The 25,133-nt window shown below is 39.2% G+C and overlaps 1 protein-coding gene across 2 annotated transcripts in view; it reads right to left on the bottom strand.

Annotated features, from left to right (window-relative positions):
• GUCY2C (guanylate cyclase 2C) overlaps positions 1-25,133 on the bottom strand; it is an 87,126-nt gene that overhangs the window by 38,501 nt on the left and 23,492 nt on the right. For both annotated transcript variants that reach the window (XM_015887982.3, XM_025166345.2), the window contains 10 exons: positions 18,511-18,634; positions 16,210-16,345; positions 15,745-15,830; positions 14,483-14,594; positions 10,641-10,722; positions 9,826-9,931; positions 8,571-8,633; positions 8,091-8,162; positions 7,105-7,209; positions 5,695-5,781 (listed from right to left, as the gene is read on the bottom strand). In XM_015887982.3, the coding sequence (XP_015743468.2) occupies positions 5,695-5,781; positions 7,105-7,209; positions 8,091-8,162; positions 8,571-8,633; positions 9,826-9,931; positions 10,641-10,722; positions 14,483-14,594; positions 15,745-15,830; positions 16,210-16,345; positions 18,511-18,634 (973 nt within the window). The remainder of the gene's footprint in view (positions 1-5,694; positions 5,782-7,104; positions 7,210-8,090; positions 8,163-8,570; positions 8,634-9,825; positions 9,932-10,640; positions 10,723-14,482; positions 14,595-15,744; positions 15,831-16,209; positions 16,346-18,510; positions 18,635-25,133) is intronic.

Consider the following 25,133-nt stretch of genomic DNA (forward strand, 5'->3'; position numbering starts at 1 on the left):
ATGACACAATTATGTACTCACATTATGTCTGACACAAGTCCATAAGTCATGTCATGATACACATGTCATAATTTGCCACCTTGTGGATGTCTGCAATGGGTGATCTACTATATTAATGCTGCAATTTACTATTAATCAGTGATATGTTATCAATGCTATTGGCCATATTAGTCAAGCCATATGTTTCCATCTGCCCTCACTTTGTTCTTTTTGTCCTCAGATCCTTCCCTTTATTTATAGACTGCCAAACCTTTGCATCTAAGCTTTTCCTCTTCTCTCTCTGCCTCCATAGTCCTCCTCTGACCCTGTTTGCTTTGTTTTCTAAAAGAGGCAGGACTTGAAAGTGTTTCTTTCTGTTTTGAATCCCTACCTTTGAACATTCTCCCATTCCTTTCCTCTGTTCACACACCTCCCTGACTTGAAGCAATAACTAGAACAAATGCCCTATATCAGTAGCTCTGTTACTGTCCAAGCATCTAATTGAGTGGAACATGTCTGTGCATTTGTAGATACACCATGGTTTTCCTTAAAGATTACCATCAGTTATAGTGTTGCATTAAAGATCCCTACCCCTGGAGCACAGAACTACAACTCTGAGAGCTCGCTAGGAAAACAGAAAGGCTACCCTACAGATTATATCAGAAGGAGAGATGGAAAGAAGTGCCACTCTGTTAGTTGTGCTGAGACCAGGTCCTTTTATCTTTGTTTAGTTTGCACTGTTTCCAACTTAGCTTGCATTGGATCCCAGCTTGGTAAATTTAAGGATGCTCCCTGATTGTGATGGAATGGAATTATGAAGGCCAGGCTCAGGGAGATAAACATTTTCTTAGCTCGCCAGAAGAGCGTGGGAGTAACAAGAGGATGAGACTGGCACCACCCTGAGGAATTCACACTGTTGTGGCTGGCTGACTTTGGGAGAAGGGGTTTCAGTCTGGGAAGATTCTTGCTAGAGGTTGTAGCTAATAAACATAGCTGGACTGAATTTGCATTGTCTCTTGGAGTTCCTTGGGCTAGGCCTGACATCAATCTTCCCAGACTGAAACCCCTGCTCCCAAAGTCAGCCAGCCACAACAGTGTGAATTCCTCAGGGAGGTGCCAGTCTCATCATCTTGTTACTCCCACGCTCTTCTGGCGAGCTAAGAAAATGTTTATCTCCCTGAGCCTGGCCTTCATAATTCCATTCCATCACACTGATTTATTTATATATTTAGTCTCCTAATCGTTTTCTTTCTGTGGCATATCTTTAGATTCTAAGAGTTCACCCTCATGTCCTTGTAACTACAGCATGAACATGCCCTGTTAACTGTTTTTATGCCACATCCTCATGACTTTGCCTTTGCCTCATCTTCAGCATAAAATTGTCTCTAGGTGTTCCAGTTTTAAAGCAGTGCTTTCCTGTTTTCTCCTGATGGAATTGTTGCCATGGACACAATCTCACATGCTTCCAGGGTGATATGGTTGATGACACAGTCAGGGATTTGTCCCTTTGGTTTGGGCTGCTGGAGAGCTGGCTATTACAGAAGCACCTCCCCATGCAATGCCTGGCCTCTGCTTTCTGAAGCACTTGTCCTGACCCACTTGAGGTCTATTTATATTTATATTTATTTATATTTAAATTTGTCCCTGCTTGTTTCATTAAAAAGTGACTCTGGGCGGTGCACAGAGAAGATAAAATTAATTAAAAATACAATATAAAAGTATTCTTAAATAAATAATACATAAATTCCAAGAATTGATGGTAATTGGCAAGTAGCTCAGGGAGCATCATCAGGCTGCCAGCCACATCAGGATTGATTAAAACTCTTATTGCCCCACGCAAGCTGGCAGGTATGGCAAATGGGTTTAGAGGTATATGGGTTTAGAGCTCTTCTGAAATAGCACTAGTCCTGGACTATAGACATCAGTTTAAATTGGGAAAGAGGACTGGATTTGGCAATTATTTGTTGCCAGTTGTCTCACCAATGAGTGCATTACAGGCTTCTAACAATGGTTGTATGGCCATACTTTTTACTTGGATGGGGAGGCAGCACCATTTTGCCTACACCCAATAGTTGCTGGTTACAGCCGCTCACTGCCACCCCCTGCAGCTCTAGTCAAGGACAGAACTCAGTGATAATTCTCTCCCACTTCATCCTGACCCTGCTCTGGGTCTTTGACCTGTAAACTAGGTAGATTGATGGGTGGGCTAAGCCATCTACATTTGCCCATCTCTGCCACATCACACCTTCACTATTGCAGTTGGTAGTTGCTTTCCCAGGCAGCAGGTAACACTCAGTGGATGAGGAAATAAAGGCAGGGGAAGCCACCAATCACTTTCCATAAGTTCTCCTGGATTAAAACAGTAAGGGCAGGACCCCTTGCCAGCCTCATTACTCAAATAGAAGGATTGTCAGTGAAAGTAGCACAGGTTTTGCCAGCCTGCTTCTCTGCCAACTCACACTCTGGAGGAAAACACTGTTACAATGGTTATACCCTACATGTGGACAAGACAGTATTTTGGATGAAAAGCAGGTTAATAATGTTTTAAATAAATATTTTAATTTTTAAATCCCTGCCCAATCAGGATGAACAAAAGTATAAGCTAGCAGATGCCTTACAAGATATTCTACAGGAGAAACCAACCAACCATTCTACAGAGTCAGCTGCCTGTCAGTCTTATTTAGTTCTCCACCTGCTCGCTGCCCATAAAAAAAGGAAGCGAAGAAGTTGTGAACTCCTTCTGCCATCAAAAAACCCTTTGGTTAAGGAAGGTGAAAGAAGAATGTTTCTGTATTCATATGAACAGAGAAATAACAAGCCAAATACATTGTATATCTAAATGGGAATTAAAACTGGGACCTGATACTTTGACTTACACTTACACTTGTTTTCTTAACACGCCCTTTTTTTTCTGGCGGAGAAGACTAAATAGCATGAATTATACCCTCCACCCACCCATACTGACATTGAGAGGGGAGCTGGATTGTGAGAATTCTGTTTTCTGAATTACATATTAAGGGCTCTAAGCACTCCCTCCCTCCCTCCCTCCCTCTCTCTCTCATCAGCTGAAAGGCAAACAATAAAATAATCAAACAATTTACTTCTATTTATATTTTGTGCTGGACTGGGAGAAGGTACTGCCTCAGTTTCCATACAGAAATTTTAAATCACTTTAAATCAGATGAAATTTCTGATTCTTTCCACACTGCTGAAAGGAAGTGCTATCCACCCATCCTTGAGTCAGCAGAAATGTTATTACCTGCATGTCATTTTGTTTCTTCATTGCCAATCCTTATCCTGCCTCTGTTGCTTCTGTTTCAAATCACTGCATTCACCTGACTTCCTTCCAAGGTAATGGGTGGCAAAGCCCAACAGATTTTATATACTTTGTGAGTGGATATTAGAATAAGGAGGATATATTCTCTTAACATAGCTAAGGACTGCTTAAAGCTGTCTCTCCTCAGAGTGTGAACAAGATGAAAGCAATATCACAGGGACATGACAGAAAAAAGATCTTGCCAGGGCATGTTTGCACAGTGATTAGGTGCAGGTGGGGAAAGGCCATTTGTAATGCAGAAGTGTGACTAGCATTGGTTGGAGTGCAATTTGGATCACAAAAGCCTCTGTTCCACAAGAAAACCAGTTTAACAGCAGGCATATGTGGGGGAAATGAAGAATGAGGGAGGAACTTCTTTGTGCTTATCATGTTGGTATCAGATGAGATTTTTTTCTGATTCCAACAAATGTGTGGGACAACCAAGTTGTTGACAGGTTTTGCTGAAGATCGTCCCTACTGGAAGAAACTGAACTTAAGATGGTCTGAATAGAAACGCAGACCTTTTTCTGGCTTCATCTTTGCCTCCTATCCAGACACAGGTTGGATGATCTGCCTCATTGGGCTCTTCCTCATAGCTGTGTTAAGGTGTTTTCCTCCTTTCTTCGAGGTGGCCTTCATTGCTGAGGTTACTGCTGCAGTAACAACAGCCAGTTTGGTGTGGTGGTTAAGGCACCAGGCTAGAAACCAGGAGACTGTGAGTTCTAGTCATGCCTTAGGCAAGAAGCTAGCTGTGTGACCTTGAGCCAGTCACTCATTCTTTCTTGGACCGGGAAGCAGGCAATGGCAAGCCACTTCCAAAAAACCTTGTGAAGAAAACTGCAGGGACTTGTCCAAGCAGTCCCCAGGAGTCAAAAACTGACTGGAAGGTGTGCGCGCACACACACAAACAAGACCAAAGAGTAGTACAGATGTACTCTGGGAGAACTTAAGGAAAGTGATTGTGGAGCTTTTGGCTTTGTTCCCATTCCTAACACAGGTCACCATCTGATAGAAAAACAGAGGCCCATAACACAGGTTGGGGCTGGAACTGGTGGAGGAGGCAATAATGTGATGTAATATGAAAAAGTGAAAGTGAAGATCTCATCTGGCTTTTGGAACCCAAGATCTGGGAAAGGGGGCTTCATTCTGTCTGGCTACCATCTTCATTTTTAAAATCCTCCCCATAGTGTTGCTTTTTGTTATTGAAAGTCCTGATCTGAGGATGTACAAGGATTCCATAAGTCACAATGGACACCTGGGGATGGTTTAGTCAAGTAGGCAACAGATAGCATCTCTCTCCCTCTCCTCTTCTTTTGCCATGTTCACATGCAGGAAGTTCAGCCTAGTCTCTCCAAGTCTCTCTTGCACATACATTCTTGCTCATCTGCATACTTGCCTTTTGCTCTCCTACTTTGTCATAGTTTCTTGCTCTTGCAGGCTCTTATTTGCCCTCTCCCTCTCTTTCTATAGGCAGCTAACAAAGGGGCTGTTGACTCCCCAGTTCTTCTGCCACCATCACCACCCCCATCCTAACATTGTAGCTCATCCTCTCTACCACTCCCACTGCCAAAATGTTAATAAAAAGCTGCAGTACTGATCCCTTTGCAAAGGGAAAATTGAACTGCCCAGAAAATTGCCAGAACTGTAAAGTGTAGGTGTATTCACCTGTCAACAACATAGGATCTTCAATGCAACTTTCCCCCTTCCCTCAAAAGTCTTTGCAAGAAGAACCTAGAGACGTTTGGTCAAAGGATCAACCAAACATAATTCTAACTTTATTGTTTCTCTTTGCATATATTCTTTCAGCTATGCAAAGCTATTTGGTCCAACAAATTTCAGGGAGAAGAGTTATGGGTTTAACCTCTGCTTAACATGCAAGCTTTCACTGATTTACCACCCCGCTGAGAACTAAATCTATCTACTGAAAATAAAAAAAAGCATACCTAGAAAATGAATACACAGAAAGACTACTGGAAAAAGTCTAAGTAAGAAACTATGATCTTCATGATTTTTTAAAAATAAAAATATTGTTTCCAGTGCTCAGCATAATGGATACAGAGTGAAGCCTATTTAATGTGAGTTTAGGGTGATTTTTTTCATACCTTTTTCTAGTTTATGGCTTTAACTTTCTAAAAATATTTGTAACCACATCCTCATTCTCTAAGGATCTTTCTATCAGTTAGAGAGTTTTATTTTTTCCATACTGAAATGTACCAAGCTTATAGTGGCTCAGCCCTCAACAAATCTGTGATTTCATATTTCCTGTTTCTTATGAAAGAGCTGGAAAGAAACTTGCACAACCTGATTCCATATAGTTTAGGACAATATATGAAGCTCCAATCTTAAATAGATATTCAATTGCTTAATTTAATAATGTAAAACTATCCTCATATACTTACCTTAGCAATGTCATACATGACAGAAATTTTAAATTCCCAGTCCATGAAGGTTCCATCAGGGTAGGAAATTTTATCATTTAAGACATCCTGAGATGAAAAGAAGACAAAGAACTGCTGGTAAGAATATAAAACCATCTTAATCCTGAAAAAAATGCAAGAGTACCCAACAGTCAAACAATATTTTCATTCAGTTCAATAAAAATGACACAAAATAATGCACACTTATTAAGCAATTCAGGGCAGTGGAATAAAGAGGCTATTTCCTTGAAGAAAAACAACTGTTGGGAGAACCCCATTTTATTCCCAGCTCAACTTTAGTGTTGAGATGGCAAATTTCTTTTTTTCCTGATGTTACTTTGATCACAATGGACTGAATATTGTGGGCAACAAAACAATGCTAGTTCTCCTACTTCATGTTTGTGTCCTTTCTAAATGGCTATTTGCTGTTAAATAATTCAACAGAAGAATAAAACCAACCCTTTCTAACCCTTTAAGCCCCTAGTACCTGCCACCAGTAACCTGACAGATTGACTTAGGTATCTCTGAGATGGGGAGAAGGAATATCACAAAATACTTAAAACACTAGTATACATTATTGCTTTTCACAGTATGGTTAAGTTCATTCCAGCTGGAAATTCTGGGAGCTATAGTCCTAACACACCTGGAGGGCGCCAGGATGGAGAAGATCAAGCTAGCTTTTCCCTTAGTGGCTTTTGTCTAAGAGGGCTGGAAAACACCTGAACCTTTATCTTAAACTGAATACTATAGAGTAGTGTGCTTTGTGATTTAAAAGCTCAGCTTCTATCTATAATATTCTCTACTACCTAACATGAAGGAATGAGCCCTTTTGGTTTCTCCTAATGACCCCCAAAATATCACACAATCTAGTTCTTAATATCAGATTAAAATAAATAAAATGGTATGTAATTGGTTACAGAGAGATAACTGCCCACTGGAGCTATCAGTTTTGCTACTGAATTGAAAGTACCAATCAATGTCATCTTCCTTGATGCACTGTGCATCTTCTGTGTTGTGGGTGCCCTTTTCTTATTACCTTCTTGTTCTTCAAAATTAAAGCAACATCCCATTAATCCTAGGAGATTTCTAAAGGAGCTATTTCTCTTGCAACCACCATTATATACTCTTCTGTTTTATAAATCCTTTTGTTTTTCTCCCTTCTTTCTTTGTGTCTCTATGGTAACATGACCAAGTGGAACATGGGGAGCCTATAGGACAGCACAGCCATTTCATTAGCATTTAAACATCAACAACAACCACCAAATTAAATGGGTTATAAACAGACTACCATTCTTCTGTAGTGTCCCACTTGACCCCTACTAGAATTTGTCTTTAAGATGAAGGTTAATGTGTCTTGATACAAACCAACCAGTGAGCTATAAATCTGTTTACCCGCAATGATCCCCTTTCACAGTACTCAATTACTCCATAGATCATTGTGTCCATCTTGACTGTCCCATAGAATTTAGTCAGGTTGTAATAATCAATCTGAAGAAGCTGGAGCAAAAAATTGCATTTATTAGAAGCATAACAGTTACATTTCAAGTTAGATACAATACTAAGAAAGAGGACAGAATCTCTCAGGCATTCCTGTGACATGGAAATACTGGGTACTCTGTGTTGAATCTTCTTGTTTTCCAATTCTAAGGTGATTCAAACTATTTGCAGAAAATGTACAGCAAGATATATAATTTTGGGGGCTAGTAAGCATACTTAGAATATTAAGTTTATGTTGTGGGTGCTCTCAAAAAATGTCTGCCATGTTGTGGGGGGGGGCATGGCCAGTAACAAAATAATACCTGTTTACTGGAAGGGAAATTAAAATTGCTGTCCACCATTCCCTCCCAGGATGCTCCTTATCTTAGATTAACTTTTTCTTGTTTCTGGCCAGGTGTGCATTTCTTAGCAAAATACTGAACAGTAGTTAACACATTCCCCATTTTCTTGGAATGCCTACAGGATCTATTTAGGATTCAGAAATATTCTTGGAAATAAAGAAGGAGAATAATGCTTTTCAATAAGCCAGCTTCCCATTTAAGCTTTTTTTAAAAATTGTGTGTAGAACAATGACTACAAAATGACATAATACAATTTCTGAAACTGAGCTAACTCATAAATGCCTATAAATAGATTTGGCATAGGGTAGAGGTTTAAAGGATTAAAATAAGTAATATAATGATCAAACAGGGAAAAATACATGAAAAAAGTTGTACTCCAGCATTCCCCAATCAGGTGCCTTTCTGGAGTTGCTGGATTAAAATCCTTACCATCCTTGCTTGTTAGAGAAAATGGGAGAGTTCTGATCCAATATATCTAGAGGGCACTAGCTGGGGAATACTATTTCTCCATGTAGATCAGTCACTACTTGTATTGCTTACCTTATTCAGAGCTATTTTCTGTTTCTCTGTAAAATTTCCATCATTGTGTTTGAAATCCTTCAGGATTATCACCTAGAAATGAGAGCAATTGGAAGGAAATGATAGGAGAGTCACAATAATCTATCACAATATCACTAATATCTACAATGTCCACTGTAATAATTTATCACAATAATGTATCACTAAATAGCAAATACATCATATTTTATAGACAAATTGATATTTACACCATTCAGTAACAGGGAAATGACTTTTTAAAAGTGTTAAACCTGCAGTCCACTTTGTTCATTATTCAGGACTGAGATGTTGCAAAGGAAGAAGCTGGAGATGAAAAAATTCCCTACATTCTGAATGTATTAATCTTTGCAACAAATTGGGAATATGAATGGCATCCTGGCACCATGAAATCTGTCTTGCACAAGAGCATCAGATCATTTCTAGTGTAGGTAAGTAAAACACATAAGGTGGCAATAAATATACCTTCTTATCATATTTGCCTTGACGCAACCTTTGAGCAGTGTCCCGCCTTTTGTCTTCATCAATCTGGGAAACAAGAGGGCTCATTTAGAAAGCTTCAGTAAGGTCCCTTTCCTAATGTACACTAGGAACCAAAATGCAATACCCATGTGCTTTCAGTTTGTCAGGGGAACAGATTCAAAAATACTTTCCGCAACATGAATACTATTGAGACCTTTTGCGCATCAACTGATATCAAATAATAAATGCAGACTTGTGTCTCATTTATTTCTCATTCTTCTCTCAAGGTGTTCATTTTGTTTTTGTAGGAGAACGGAGATGACAATATTTAATGCCAATATAAAATCAATATCATATCAATTGCTAGTCTAATTCCTAAGTGGAACACTGTTGTGTAAAGCACAGGGAGCTAGTAGATATTTTTCTGTCCCACAGATAAAGTTAATAGTATTACAGTTTTGAAACTCACTCTCCCTGGCACTCTACATAATTCCTAAAAAATCTGAAACCAGTAATGGACAGTGGGGGAGGGGGGAATAGTATTAGGTCCCAATTTCAGGTGAAGCTCCAATTAAGAGTTCATCTGCACATCTTGCCTTTCCAGTGTGAAGATCCCCACTAACCTTTCGTTGAGGCCATGAATGTATGATGCCATCCTCAATTCAGCCTTCTGCAAAGACAGCCTGTCTGTTCTTGTTCATCTCAGAAGAGGTGACACACTGGCCATGAGGTGCATGAGCTCTAACTGCAACATTTCATTTCACTAGAAGCTATGTTTTTACTCCTACTGGATAGTCTAAGTTGTTGCAGGCACACCTCTTTCCCTCCAGTCTGTAGTAGCTGCCACTTGCCCATGCTGACAACATTTGCATACGCATGGGATCCTTTTAGGTGCTGTAGCCACCTGCTGCCCTTGCAAGACTTATTGACTGGAGATACTCGGGAGCTGGGATGAAACTGCAGGTGAGGGGAAGAATGGTAAAACTGCCCACTAGTCTTCTATAAACGAATAAACTTTACTGGTTCTATCACATGGTACAAAGTCTAGTAGAAAAGGGGGGAAATGTCTATGTGCTTCATACAGTCATGAGAAAACAGTTAATGGACATACAATAAACTGAGCAATTAGCCTTACTGTAGCGCAGAAGAGCTTATAATATCAGAGTGGCATTATCTAATGTACCACTGTGAGGGATGTACACCTTGCTTCATATTCTGTGGTGGAAAATTTTTACCAGACATGGCTGTCACCTCCTACCTTCAGACTAACATGACTTGTCTCATTGGTATTCAACGGCAGTATCTTCTCAGGAGGAATATGGGACCATCTCTTTTGCCGGAGTTCATTGGCTCTTCTGTACTTCCTGAAAATTTAAAAGAATTATAGAAGCAATTCTTAAAGGTTTAGAATCTGGAATTTTAGGAAGATAAAGATGTGTCAACATTTTTAACACATTAATACATACATACCAAGATTTATTGACTGAAGAAGAACTTTGGACTTTTGAGGTTTGAGAGTAGCTAGAAACATAATTTTGTGTGGTTGGGAAAAAATATTCTGGACTTAAAATTCTGGATTGAAGAAATGTATTAATTCTCAGCCTTTGAGCCCTTTATCAAACAAACCAAAAAACTGGTTGATATAATTCTGTGGGGCAAGTTTTAATTAGTTATTTAAAAACTGAGTCATGGTTACATATTAATTGCAATTAAAAAGAATTATTATTTTTTGTTATTTTGACTCTTTATTTTTTTTGCTTTATGTTGGATTAGGATTTTATTGTATTTTTCCTTTGTTTGTTTTCTTCTTTTTACTATATATTAGAACAGTAAAAATAATAAAAAAGAAGTAACAATTGTAAATTTGAATCTTATCCAAAAAAAGAGTGATGGGGTTTATGTAGTCTAAGATATTTGTGCTGAGTATTTTTTGCAGAAGGAAGACTTGAATGATACACATTTCTGAAGGTATTTGTGGGCCTATGCCAGCCTTCCTAGTCTGGGGTCATCCAGATGTGTTGAACTACAAATCCCCTATTTTTAGCCCAAGAAGGACAACGTAAACAATCATACCTCAGCACCAGCAAAGCAATGATCAGAACTAGCACCACCGTTGCAGTAAGTGTGAAAACAGCTATAGTCAGGATGGGGGGACCTACAAAAGGAGGAATGGGTAATCTGAGATCCTTAAGAAGAATTTTAAAAGATGGACCAAAGTAAAATAAACTTGTAGTACTGTACACAGTGTGCACAACAAAATAGTAAGTTTTACACAACAGCCATTTTGGAGCCACTATTTTGAAGATACTGCAATGAATCCATCCCTCCAAGATGTTAGCATCAATTTCTCATTATCAGAGATTTAGGAAGAAAACACTCAAGCTGAGTAACAACTGACACTTTGTCAGAAAAAGAGTTTGGCCTAACGGTACTCCTGGATTTGTAGCCAGGTGCATATTCTGTCTTAAATTGTTTGGTTTAGTTTGGCCCTACTGTCTAGTCTAAATAACTGCTAGGCTGATTTTTCACATGATATTATGTCAGTCTTGTTTTGACCATGGTTTGTTTAATAAACTACAATTGACCGGATTCAAACAACACTTCAAAGCAAAATGTATTTTCTTTGCTTTTATCTCAGTGCATTGTACAGGCTCAGTCTTAGAGTGGACTGGAAGATCGCAAAGAATGAGGCTGGCCTTAGACACACACTGTTTTTGTTTCTGTTGGTTTTGGTGTTTTAAAAATGGTTTTAACTCCATTTTGTCTGCCAACAGTCACCTTATATATACAATATAGATTTTAAAATTAGTCACTTCTAAAATATTTTTTTCTAAACACTGTGGGCCAATTTTTTAAAAAAGCAGCCTGAATGGATAAAATGACAAGCATACCAGTTTGCTTATTGTTGCCTCTGTTTTTAATCACATTGTGAGTTATAGGATGTAAATATCCAATATTAGTGATAATTATGTACAGTAGTAGGAATCTGCATGCTTACTCGTAAGTAAGATTCACTGACTTATTTCCAGCTTTGTTTTATAGGCTGCAGCCTTAAACTATCATCACTATCCACTTGTACTCAACAGGATTTCTTCTTCAGCAATATGTCTAGAATTATGGTATCCTCTTTAAAATTATTCTATACCTCCAGTTATGCAGATACACCTGAGATCATGACACAAAAACAAAGTGAATGTAAAAGTTACTTATTCTACTTATTTTGAGAAAGAGGAAAGGAATGGATCGCTGTTGACATTATAATCCTAATGGTACTATGCTAAATTCTTTGGGGAGTTCTTGCATTTACTACTACCATGATAACTTTGGACATTCACTTATTTTGCTTTGCATACACCTATTCACTGCATCTACCTTTTCAGCTAAGGGTCAGCCTTATTTTCTTTTTAATTCTGTGGCAACAAGGACATCCTTGTCGGAACATCTGGGCTGGCTGTTCCTATCAGGAAAGCAGGATGTTAGGTCACCAATAAATAGAGCACTTAGCAAGCACGTGGACTTGGCAAGTTACAAGATACTTGGCTGCCCTGCACTCTAAGTTGAATGACAGGAGGCTAAATACCTCCAAGCACATTTTAAATAAAATTGCAAACTAACGTTTGGAATTTAGAATAGCAAGGCCATATATTTCTGATGTGCTGCTGCCTCCTAGTGGCTAAAACTATTCCAATGGGAAAAATCTGGGTCCCTTCCCAGCTGATTTTCTTTCTTCCCAATTTAAGATGTAATTAGAATATTTAATAGCAGGCATTATAACAACATTACTTTTGTGCATTTCTGGTAAAATGAGGAAATGAATTACATAAGGCAATGAGGAACATATTACATGCATCTGAAATGGCCCGTAGTAATCAGAATCTTGGCATTTATTGATGTATTTTTTTCCCTGAAAGGGTATATTAAATACTGAAGCTCTGTCACATTTATAATGCTAGTAATAAAAGCTGATATGGGAAATGAGAGGACCTTTCCACAGCAAATGGAAATCATAGCGTACATGATTAAACAAACATTTGGGAAATTTGCGCCCACCTTGATATGATCTTGATAACTTTTTCAGCCAGATATATAGCTTTCTGCTCATTAAGTCCTGCATGTTAAGGCTTTTAATAATCTGATGCCCTGTAGATGTGTGAGCCCCAACACATCTGGAGAATTGTAATTTGGTGAAGACTAAGCTGGTACTGCCATTCAGCTATCGGTTACTCCTACTGCTGACATTTGGGGGGGGGGCGGAATTTGGATCAAAGCATGTGTGCTTATACCATTCCCTCTGGGACACCTACTTTTGATAGTCTTTCTAGGATACTGTAGCCTCCTGCTTTAGGAAGATAAGGAAGGCTACAATAAACTTTTATAAACTCTGCACATTCATTCCTTACCTTCCTTGGAAAATTCACTGAGCAGGGTAGAGTCACTTTTCTTCTAACACTAGTAAATAATATCACTCCTCATCTCTTTTAGCAAGCAATTTTGCTAAGAAGTGAAGGTGTTTTACCAGCCATGGGTGTTATTCCATGGTAGCATACAAAAAATGATCAATTGTTGTGCTGCAGCATCACTGGTTTTGGCAAAGGTCCAAAATCTTTTCCAGTTGGGGGCACATTTGCAATTTTGAGAGCAGACTGTGGGCCAAATGGCAGTGGGATAGCTTACCTATTCACAAAATGGCAGAAGTATTCTAGCTTTTAAGAATACTATTTTATACACTACAAAATTCTGGAATGGCTTTGACTAGAAATTGGGGCAAAACAGACAAATAGGTACACTATAGGAAAGGATGGTCTCACAATATCAGTACCAAGTTTGAAAAGCTATAAAATGAACACAGTGAGAGATGCAGAACCATTTGTTATCAAAGAGATTATTTGTGTGGTTTTCAGTACTTTGAACATCTGAAAATTAATTTTCAGAACAAAATACTCTTCCTAGGTCTCATATAGTGGATAATATTTGGTCATGCGACCATCCTAACCTTTCAAACTTATTTCTCAAGGGCAACCACAGTGTTTCCATAGCAACAACTCTTTATTCAATAAGCAGGGTTTTCCTCAGCCTGGGCGGATAAAGAAAAGATTGGTGAAAATAGGAAAATCATTTCTCCATCCACGAATAAGCCAGTTGCAGTGAGTTCTTGATCATGGAGAAAGGGGACACTAAGAATCTTATAGGTTAAATCAAATAAATCATAACAATGTCTGAAAATATTCTGTGGTTGTGTGGGTATGCTAAATCCTGTATGATGTTCTGTATTTGCTTTTTATATTTACATTTGATTAATTATAAATTGCTTTGGAACTGAGGTGGCATTCAAAACAGAAAAAAGGCATATTTTATGAAGATACACCTATATATCCAAGTCATTTTATTATCTACCCCATTGACGCACATCTCATTGACTTTGTTCACAAAGAACAGCAAGCCCTAGTTTGTTTTTAACTGTGGTTTGTTGAACAAGCCAGAGGCAATTTGGCAGATCAGCAAAGTAATTATGTCTTGTTTGATCAATTCCTGATTTGTTCCTTTTTAGTTATTCTTGTTTTACACCTCTGTAACTGGTTAGAACAGTATTTCTCAACCTTAGCAACTTTAAGAGATGTGAACTTCATCTCCCAGAATTCCCCAGCCACCATGAATGAATGAATTAGATGGTCCACCATCATAACTGCAAATGGTTGCTAAATGAGGCAGTCACTAAATGAGGACAACCTGTATGCAGGAATTGTTACCTAGGCAAAAAGGGCTGAAACAATTTTTCAGTCCAGAGCAAGAAAAGAGCATTCAGAAATGGCTCAGGCAGATACACCCCCTCGCAACACACATGTTATGAGTTATTGCAACGTGCAAATGACTGATTCCATCTGCAGATTTCCTTCTCAAGAAGTAGATTGGCTCACCACTGTTAGGGATATCATTAGGCAACTTGTATTTTTTCCAGGTGAATAATGGCTTCTTTGTCTTCACAACTGTTTCATTCAGGTGTGTGTCAAACCACAGGAGGGTTTTAAACTGGAAAGAGAAAATGGAGGGAGGTTTCACACTAATGCTCCTTTCCCCTAAAATTTATTTATTTATTTATTTATTTATTTATCACATTTATATGGCCACCCATTTCACAAAAAGCAACTCTAGATTATTAGTGATTTTCAATAAAGTTAAAACTAATTTCCTCAGTCACTTTCTTTGGTCTTTTCACTTCCCCTTTCTGTATCCCACATATCTCATATTGAGCTCCTGTGTAGCTTATTAAGTCAAGGTATAGAGGAGTCTTTTGCTTATGCACCAAGCCCCTTTGCATTCCCTTTCGCCTGAATTGCAGTAAACCAGGAAAACTCTTAGGAAAGAGGCAAGGGCAAACCACAAATGTTGCCAAGAAAACTGCAGGGACTTGTCCAGGCAGTTGTTAGGAGTCAACACTGATTCAAAGGGACAACAACAACAGAAAAAGGAAAGCTCTAATTAACCATCATTTCCCATTTCATTTGAATCAGGCAACAATGTTGACCAGCTTCAAGTTAACCTAAAGAGAATATCAATTTTAAGCTATGGTTTAATACAGTATTCTGCTTTGTTCCAAAACAAGAGTAGGATTGTTGTTATTTGGGCCTGTCTGGATGACTGTGGCTCAGTAATAGAGCACGTGCTTTCTATGCAGAAGGCTGCAGATTTAGTCCCTGGCATCTCCAGGTACAATGGGTGAAAATCCTGCTTGAAATCCTTCTGCCAGTTAATGTGATTATCTTGATGCAATGTCTGATGTTTTTGTTCAGATTAAAATGAAAATAGTAATTAATATAGGTTTCTTGCAGTGCATGTGACATGGAAATCAAAATGAACTATGTAATTCCCCCCCCCCAAATTAGATACTTAAGGAGTATTTAAAGTGCTAAAGATTAAAGAAGCACTGCAATCCACTGTACATGGGGCTGCCCTTGAAGACCACCCAAAAGACTACCCAGTAACACCGATACTGCGAAAGCTGCATTGGCTGATGGCTGGCTTCCAGGTATAATTCAAGTTGCTGGTTACATGGTTTAGGACCTGGACACCTGCAGGGCTATCTTCTCCCAGTGATTTAAGGTCTAGTCAGGAATGCCTCCTTGGTGGTGGTTGATTAATTCTTACTAAAGGTATAGTTTCATGATAAGATTGTACTCACTTCAAAGTTATCCACTGATGTGTAGAACATACTGAAATTGACATCAATATCTCCATATCCATCCAAAGTTTGAGGACCTAGAATACCTGAGAGGAAAAAAATCATAACAGCCTGAGAGTTTTGGCCAAAGAGCGGCCTATTAATTTACTAATAGTAAATTATAATCAAATTAGAATACCTTCTTTTTGAAAAAGCGTTTCTTTCAACTTGTATTGTTAAGATGTTTGGTCCCCATTATTTGTAAGGTAATTTTAGGAAACATCTTCATAAACTCTATTTTTGGTACTAGATTTTATAGTACATGCTACCAATTTGCCCCTCTCTAAATATTTAGGGATTACAACTCTCAGAAAGTTAACCAAGAATCCTAGGAGCTGCAGCCTCAAAACTTTTGGAAGGTGCCAGTTTGAAGAGGCTTGCATAAGCCATCCATAATAAACTAAAAGAAACCAGACATGTGGTTACCTTGAAAAGTGACATTCCGGAAATGGCTGAGGAAGTCAATAGAACAAATTGATTCTTGTCTGGACTTAAGGTCTTTCAAAGCATGTCCAAAGAGTAAGACAGCATCCAAGTATCCCACAATGATGTCATTTTTCAGCTAGAAGAAGCAGTAAAATGAGAGTTAGATCCCAACACAGTCTTGGGTGAAAAGTAGGATATGGTATATTTTTGTTCATTTCAGGATGTGATTTTCTCCATATTGTTAGGACAGCAACTTAGTCATTGTTTTGGTACAGCTTTTTTTAGAGACACTTTTGCTTGTTTTTTTCCTCTAAGTTTTATTCAGAATTCTACACAAATACATACATGTTCAGCATTCTTTTTGTCTGTCTGTTTGGTTTTTTGTGCCTTTGAGTCAATATTGACTCCTGGCGACTGCCTGAACAAGTCCCTGCAGTTTTCCTGGCAAGATTTTCAGAAGTGGTTTGCCCTTGCCTCCTTCCTAGGGCTGAGAGGGAATGATTGGCTCAGAGTCGCCCAGCTGGCTTCATGCCTAAGGGTGAAGAACTTACGGTCTGTGACTCAAGATGTGATACATTTACAGCTGAGTCCCAGAAGGCTAAGTACACTTGCAAGTGGGTCCTGTTTCAAAATATTTAGTGGCAAATATTTTGAAGAGATACCAGATAATCCAAAGCCTTCAGCTTCTTTAACAATTTATGTAATTTTGTATTGTCTCCACAGTTCAAATATCAAAGGCTGACTTGCTTTTCACCATTTCATTTATTCCTTTTAACCAGCTGTTACCCTAAAAATCTACCCATCCATCCATCCACCCACCCATACATATATACATAGCTACATACATACGTACATACACATAGCCTACTGTCTCTCAATGGACTGAAGGTAGTGTGAGAAGGAAACCCCCCTCCCCGCCATGCAGTCTTCCTGCTGTGATCAAAGCAAAAGGTGAGAAACTACAGTTAAAATGGGCTAAATACATAGATTAAAATGCAGTGAGAGTCGCCAAACTAATAGCATTCCTTCCTAGCTGAGGTTTAACAGGAAATCTCTTTGATTAAATAAGGAGGGATCATTTCCACCTAGGAAATTACTATCTCATTCTACAAATTCTAAAGAAGCAGAAAACCACAGCTCAGCGGGGTGCCTAACTACAGAGGGCTCCTCCTTAGAACGCCAGCTAAGTGCATTTTCTCAGAATTCCTGAAGGGCAGCTTTTGCATGCTTTCAAAGAACAATAGCAAAGTTTCTCTATATAAAGAGTTCAAAGGAAAAGGTGCACCATGGTTGCCCCAACAGCTGACTCTGTGTGTTTGCTCTCAGAAATAAACTTCATCTCTGTTTCAAGCAACTGCCTGCACATTTTTATTCCTAGCTCAGAAACGAACTTGGTAAGATTTTCTTCCAACAGTAGTTTGCATTTTAAAATAATAATTTTATTTAACAGACACAAAAGGGAGAGGGGAGAGGGCAAAGATGGCTTGAGACAGTTCTGGAGATAAAACAAGCCTAATAACTGGTTTGGAAGAGGATCATACTAAGTAAGAGCTTATCAGTATCAAAGGGCTGTTGTTGGTTTTTCTCTGTCTCTGAGCCATCAGCATTGAAGTTTAATCACACTGGCTTCAACTGACTTATCTGCTTAGATATCACGAATGTAGGCCAGATAGTTCTGTTCTTGAGTGAACCTGTGGAGATTCTAGAAATTGAATTCAAAGATCCATGAACAACCGTGTTCAGCTGGACAAGACCTATCTACCGGACATAACACTTAGAATGGTACCCTTTGTTATGCAGAGAAGTTAAGGAGAAGTTACAAGTGGCTCTTGATACCTCCCTTCTCCCCACTTGGGCTCATTTGAAAAAAACAATCCCAAGTAAATGGACTACTTAAACAGATTAATAAGGCTCCCTAATATGCCCTACCCTCTTCCAGAAAATTATATGGATCAGTATCTACAGGCTCACAAAAGGGGTGAGTTATACAAATCACAAGGTTATATAAATTACAAGCTGAAATATACTTCTTTTACAAAACAGCTAGCTTGGATTATGTGAGTATAATCTTGTACAACATGCTAAATATTGGACAAAGTGGGTAATTTTAGAACTTGTACAGAATTGGATAGCAACTGGCAGAGAAGGTTGCAGGAAAAAAGTGGAAAGTGAAGAACAGAATCAACAGCACTAGCAATGTTCAAAACAACTGGACTGCAGCTGTTAGATGTAGTTTTTCCATTAAGCCCTTGAAATAAGTGAAAAAAGCTCTTGTATCCAGAATGCAAATAAAATAGTTACCTTTTCAGGATCCATGAGAGTCCCATTATGATTTAAAACTGCACTGTAGTTTGTTGGTGCCAGAGTCAGGACAAGGACATTCCGCATGTAACTAGCTGAGGGAGTATTTTCATAAGAAATGTTACTGAAAAGAAAAACACAAATACCCCATATGTAGTAAGCAGCAAGAAGAATAACTGTCAAACATTATTCAGCCAACATAGAGATAGTTTCTCTACTAAAATATCAATCATTCATGAAAGCAGAGTCAGAAGCTAGCTTTCTGGTTAGACTTAGGTGTTTGTTTTTAATAGAACCTACTTGGTAGAAACAATATTTAGCGTCACATACAAGTGGTATAAAGATAAGATTTAATACATCAAAATGGGATCTATATGTATTATTTATTGAGTACTGAAGCAAGTGAGACATCATAGGATTTGACCAGGACGTGGTAAGATTCTTTCAGGGATTTGAATGGTAAATGTCATGATGGAAAATTGCATATAGTAGCCCTATGTGATTTCATTACCTCATTCAAATTTTGGTCCCTTCAAACAGGGAGTGTAAGCTGCAGTCATATTGCCTGGATCTAGTCTGTCAGAGCAACTCAAGAAAAGGCATTTTTAAGCATGGACTTTGCAGCAAAGACTACATACGAAAAGATAATATCTAGTTATAGAATATCAGTGTTCCTCACAGCCCACCTTGTCTTAACAGTCAGTTTCCTAACCTATTTTCATCTCCAACTTTCAATACCAGAAAAATAATTTTTCATGATTTCATTTTGGTTGTATTGTATTTTAACTGAATTGTATTAAATAATTAATTAAATCCATTTGAACGGCACTTCTTACATCCAAGAGCTATTGCAACAACATAAATAATGTTCAACAAAAAAGAAAAATAATTTAAATACAAAACATAACATTACAATAATGAAAACATTCAACATTAAAAATGTTTATGAAGTGTGGAAAACAGAAAGAAAGCTATACAGAATAATAGAGATGGAAGAACTTTTCAGCACATACTTAAAACACATACAAAATCAGTATTGTACTTTATCTTTTGTCTCAAACAGTGGGAAGGGAAGGATAATTCATTATGGATCTACAAATGTAGGCAATATAGATTGTGGTAAAGAATCCTTGTAAATAGTTACAAGGAGAAAAAACAGAAAACAGTAAAATTTTATGTGATGAGTTTGCAAGCCCAACTTGAAAGATTGTTGAGAACTTCCACTTCTAATTAATAATGTTGTATATGTTATGAAGGAGATGTTCTGAGCTTAATTTATTTATGTCCATGTGCTTTAAATGTTTTTCTATTAATGTTTATTAACATGTTACTGAAATGTTTATACTTTGTCTAGAAATACATTACAATATTGATTTGCCACTGAAAAATGGTTTTGTATACGTTTTTATAATTGCTGCTTTTTTAAATTTAGAGATCATAAAAAACTCTTTGAATACAAATGACCCTCCTACCCCATGTGAAAGGCAACATAACTTTATTGAATTGATTTTATATATGGTGTGAACTAGCATGGGTACTGTGAACGAAATGTATAATAAAAGACACATAAAATACATAACATTTATTTATATAAATAAAAGAAGGAAATAACTCAAATGCAATTTATTAGCCATGTATTACAGCCTGTCAAATGCTTATCTTTTTTTTTAGTGTTCCAAGGCAGCCAGTTAAATGAGGAAGTATAATGATATATTGTGCATAGTTCACTTAAGAGAATGACTACATGTCCAGAAGTTCCTGTCTGAAACATGTGCACAGGTTACCTATCCATTAGCCATAGCTTCCTTCATTTCTCCTATCAATACTGGTGTAAATTATAGGGAAATTACATAGAATTTTGAAGTAATGTTTATAATCCAACTCATTGAACTTTACATGAGTACTAAACGATAATAACAAGGATGATAAATACACCTGCATCTTCTAATACAGCTTTATATTTCATCTGTCAGAATTGCTGTCAGTCTGGCAAACAGACTGGATGTATCCCACGTCATCTTTTAAAACAACTGTAATGTCATGTGTGAAATGAGCATTTTCCCACTACTGAGTTGAAGTATTCTCCACTCAACCTTGAGGTGATAGAAAACTATACCAGCATGAAACATGCTATCCCCTTTGCTGATCCATATCCTGCCTCTATTTCCTCTGTTGCATGTAACTGCCAGTGATGTTATCCTCACTCAACATGTGCAGGCATGACAGGCAAAGTGCCTGACAGCCTCCTCAAATCTCTCTTCAGTATGTCATCATCTAGCACAAAAACAACAATCATGGCGCTACAGCAGAAATGGTCACAGAAGACTGACGCTGTAGTTCTTTTAGCCATTGCCAGTCTGCCTCTCCTCCTGGATCCCAAACACATGTCAAATAAAATGTGTGTGGGTGCGTGTATATAAAAAAATCCCATCTCACCCCTGTGGGTGGTATGTGTCTTCCTCAATCTCAGGTCCTCTACCAAAGGCCCAGGAGTTTGAGGGTTCTGCACAGTGTCTTAGCTGTTCCTAGCACTGCACTCTTCTGGACAGAGAGCTCTGATGTTGTTCCTGGGATCTGTTGGAGCCACTCTCCCAGCTTAGGAGTCACAGCCCCAAGTGCTCCTACCACTACAGAGACCTCTTTGGCCTTTACTTTCCACATCCTCTCTTAGTCCTCCTTCAGGCCCTGGTACTTCTCCAGCTTCTCATACTCCTTCTTCCTAATGTTGCTGTCACTTGGCACTGCTATATTTATCACCACCACTTCTTCTGATCCTTGTCAACTACCACAATGTCTGGTTGACTGGCCAGTATCTGCCTGTCCATCTGGATCTGGAAGTCCCACAGGATCTTAGCCCTGTTATTCTCCACAACCTTCTATGGAATTTCCCATCTGGATGTGGGAGGGTATAGCCCATACATTGTACAGATGTTCCTGTACACAATGCCAGCTACTTGGTTGTGCTGTTCCTGCCTGCATCTTACACCCTGCCACTATGTGTTGGGCTGTCTCTGAGGCCCCTCTGCACAGTCTGCACTTTGGTCCTGCCTAGCGTGGTAGATCCCTGCTTCTATGGATGTGGTGCTTAGTGCCTGTTCTTGTGCTGCTATGATCAGTGCCTCAGTGCTGTCTTTTAGTCCAGCTCTTTCCAGCCACTGGTAGGATTTCCCAAAGTCAGCCACCTCAGCTATCTGTCAGTGATGCATCCCATGCAGGGTCTTGTTTTGCCATGGCACTTCCTCTGCTTGAACTTCCTCCCATGTTTGCTGCTGCCTCAGGCATTCTCTCAGCAGTTCATCTTTGGGTGCCATCTTACTGATGTACTCCTGGATGCTCTGGGTTTCCACCCGCCCTCTTTCCAGCTGGTATATAGTCTCTGGGTATTGGACTTGGGATGGAAACCTGTGAGGAGCTTCCAGGTCTTCACTTTGGCAGCCTCCATATCCTCCTTTGGCCAGCTCACTATACCCGCAGGGTATCTGATGATTGGGAGGACGTACACGTTGATGGCATGGATCTTGTTCTTCCCATTGAGCTGGCTCTTCAGGACCTACCTTATCCTTTGGTGGTAATTGGATGTTGCTGTCTTCCTTGGCTTATCATCATGGTTCCCATGTGACTGTGGGATACCAAGGTACTTGTAGCTGGTCTGTATGTCTGCTATGTGGTCTGCTGGCAGTTCTACCCCACCAATCTTAACTACCTTCCCTCTCTTTACTACCATCCAGCCACACTTCTCCAGTCTGAATGACATCCTGATGTCCTCACTATAGATCCGTGTCAGATGGATCAGTGAGTCAGTGTCTTGTTCACTGTTAGCATACAGCTTGATGTCATCCATGCAGAGAAGGTGGCTGATGGTGATTCCACTCTTGAACTTGTACCCGTATCCAGTCCTTGTGATTATCTGGCTGAGGGAGTTCAAGCCTATGCAGAACAGCTGCGAGGACAAGGTATCACCTTGGTATATGCTACGCTTGATGGCCACTTGTGCGAGCTGTCTTGAATTGATTTCCAGTGTTGTCTTCCACAGTCCCATTGAGTTCATGAGGAAGGTCCTTAATTCCTGTTGACTTTGTATAGTGCCAGGCATTCACAGATCCATGCACATGGCATTGAGTCGTAGGCTTTCCTGTAGTCAGTCCAGGCTGTGCTCAGATTGGTCTGTCTAGACCTTTTGTCTCAGGCAACTGCTCTATCTATGAGCAACTGGTGTTTTGAGCCTCTGGTGTTGTTCCCAATGCCCTTCTGAGCTATGCTCATGTACTGGCCCATATGGTCCTGTAGCTTGGCAGTTATGATGCTTGATAGGACTTTCCATGTTGTGGGGAGGCAGGTTATTGGCTGGTAGTTGGCTGGTGCTGTTCCCTTGTTGGGGTCTTTCATGATCAGCACTGTCCAGCCTGTGTTAGCCAGCCTGAGTGGGGGCCTGCAGCTAGCAGCTGGTTCATTTGTGCTGCTAGGCATTCATGTACTGCTGTTAGTTTCTTTGGCCAGTGGGTGTGGATCATGTCTGGGCCAGGTGTCGTCCAGCTCTTTATGTTCTTGACCTGCTGTTGAATGTCTGCTACTGTGATGGTGACTGGTTCCTGCTCTGGGAGATTGCTGTGGTCTGCTTTCAGGTCCTGCAGCCACTTTGCACTGGTGTTATGTGTCTTCTCTTTCTCCCATATGTTCTTCCAATACTATTCAGTTTCTGCTGTTGGTGGGTCTGCTGTTACTGTATTGTTGCACTGCAGTTGGGAGTACACCTTTGATGGTTCTTTGGAGAACAGGGCATTTTATCTTCTTGGCTTCTGCTTTTCTAGTATATCTCTTTAGCCTGGTAGCCAGTGCTATGAGCCTTTGTTTAGCAGTCTCTAGGGCTTCAGATGGAGTCAGGCCCTTGTATTTTTTCAGTAGCTGAGTCTTATCCTTAATCTCCACACCCTTCTGTAGTTCCACCAGCTGACTAACTTCTCTCTGAATTGCCTTGATCTTAGCCTCCAACCTCTTTTTCCAGCAGTGTGGGGGGGGATATGTACTGCTGTTCTTCTTGATCGTGTAGCCAAGCATCTCCAGGATTACAGCAGCTGTAGCATATACCAGTTCATTGGCTTGAGTTATGGTGATAGTAGGGATTGTCGTGAGGGCTCTATTAGCATCTTCTAGTATACTATCTGATGGTACTTCTTCACTGAACCTTGGTAATCAGTCTCAAGGGTTGACTGTAGCTAGCTTATCCAAGATCTTATGCCCCATATCAGCTGCTGTGCTCTGTAAAGGAGGGGGTGGCAGTGATGTTCCAGCTTCAGGTGTCGCCTGCACATCCAGCTGCTGTTCTGGGTCTTCTTGAGTCTTGGATGTAATGTGTAGTTGGTCTATCTCAAGTTGTGAGAGCAGCTTCCTGTTCACTATGTTGAAACATTGGGTAACTAGCTGTTTCTCAATTAGTGTGGATGTAGGTCTTCTGTCCAACCATAGTTCCCTCATACATTTCATGTATCCCCTCTCATTAAGTCTACTCTTGTAGTAGCATTCCATCAATTCCAGGTTCTCTTGTCTCATCCATGTATGGTTTGTTCCAGTAGCCCACTTATCATTAGATTGTCCTGGTTCCCCAACTTCTGGCACGGACCTCATTAATCCAGGTGACGTCTGAGCCAGCATGCCTCTCTTAGTTTATGTTACTCTCATATTTGAGGTAGGCAGGTGAAGTATTAGAGGGCCTTTGCCCAAGGACCCCTACTGATAAGGTAGGTACCAGCTGGGATTCGAACCATGGTCTCCTGCAAGAAAAGGGTGGTACTTTAACACTAAGCTATCCAGCTGCTCCTTCTTTATATATATAATCACAAACAGCTGAATTGCTGGCAATGGTTCTTGATGGTGGTGGTAAGGGAAACATTTAGGATTTCTTCCTTTCCTACCCTTTTTTTATATTGTCACTAACTGTCAGCCCTGCAGATTCTTCTGTGCTATATTCTAGAAGCAAAGGTGGGGTGGGGTGGGGTGGGGTGGGGCAGAGAGAGGGAGACTTGGCCTGGAATTTCACTGGTATTTTTTATAATAATTTTTATTAAAGTTTACAGTTACAAAGATAAAAACTAATTCAAAGAAAAGAGTAAAATACAAATACAAAAATAAGAAAAAATAAGAAAAAGAATAAAAAGGAAAAAAGTGCAGAGAAAAAATAAATATATGTGTGTGTGTGTATGTGTGAAAAAAGATATATAAAGATATATCTTTTGTAAATCCAAAATAAAAAAATTATCCAAGTCACTCTTCTGGTTTGTTATTTATATATCCCTTTTAATTATTAAGATATCAGCAGGTTTCATTTGTATATCCAGTGTAACATATTTTTCCATATCATTCTTGTAACCTGTCATTTTTGAATCCACATCTGAATCAGCCTCAGTCACAATCTTGTCCAGTAAAGCATGCTCCTCTTCTATACTCTTTTTTGAATCCGGTTTTCTGATAGCAGTCAATTTTAAAAGTAACTTCTGAGTGCACTGTCCCCAAATATCCTTGAATTTGTTCTAAATTATAATATTTTTCTCCATTCTGATTAGTGGGTCTCTTCTCCTTTAATTGTAATCTTTAGTTCTTTCTTCAAAGCCCATCTTATCATGTTATTT

This window comes from Python bivittatus, unplaced genomic scaffold, assembly GCF_059951505.1.
Source record: "Python bivittatus isolate LINGU-HERP-01145 unplaced genomic scaffold, Pbiv_v1 ctg000330_np1212, whole genome shotgun sequence".
NCBI lineage: Eukaryota > Metazoa > Chordata > Lepidosauria > Squamata > Pythonidae > Python > Python bivittatus.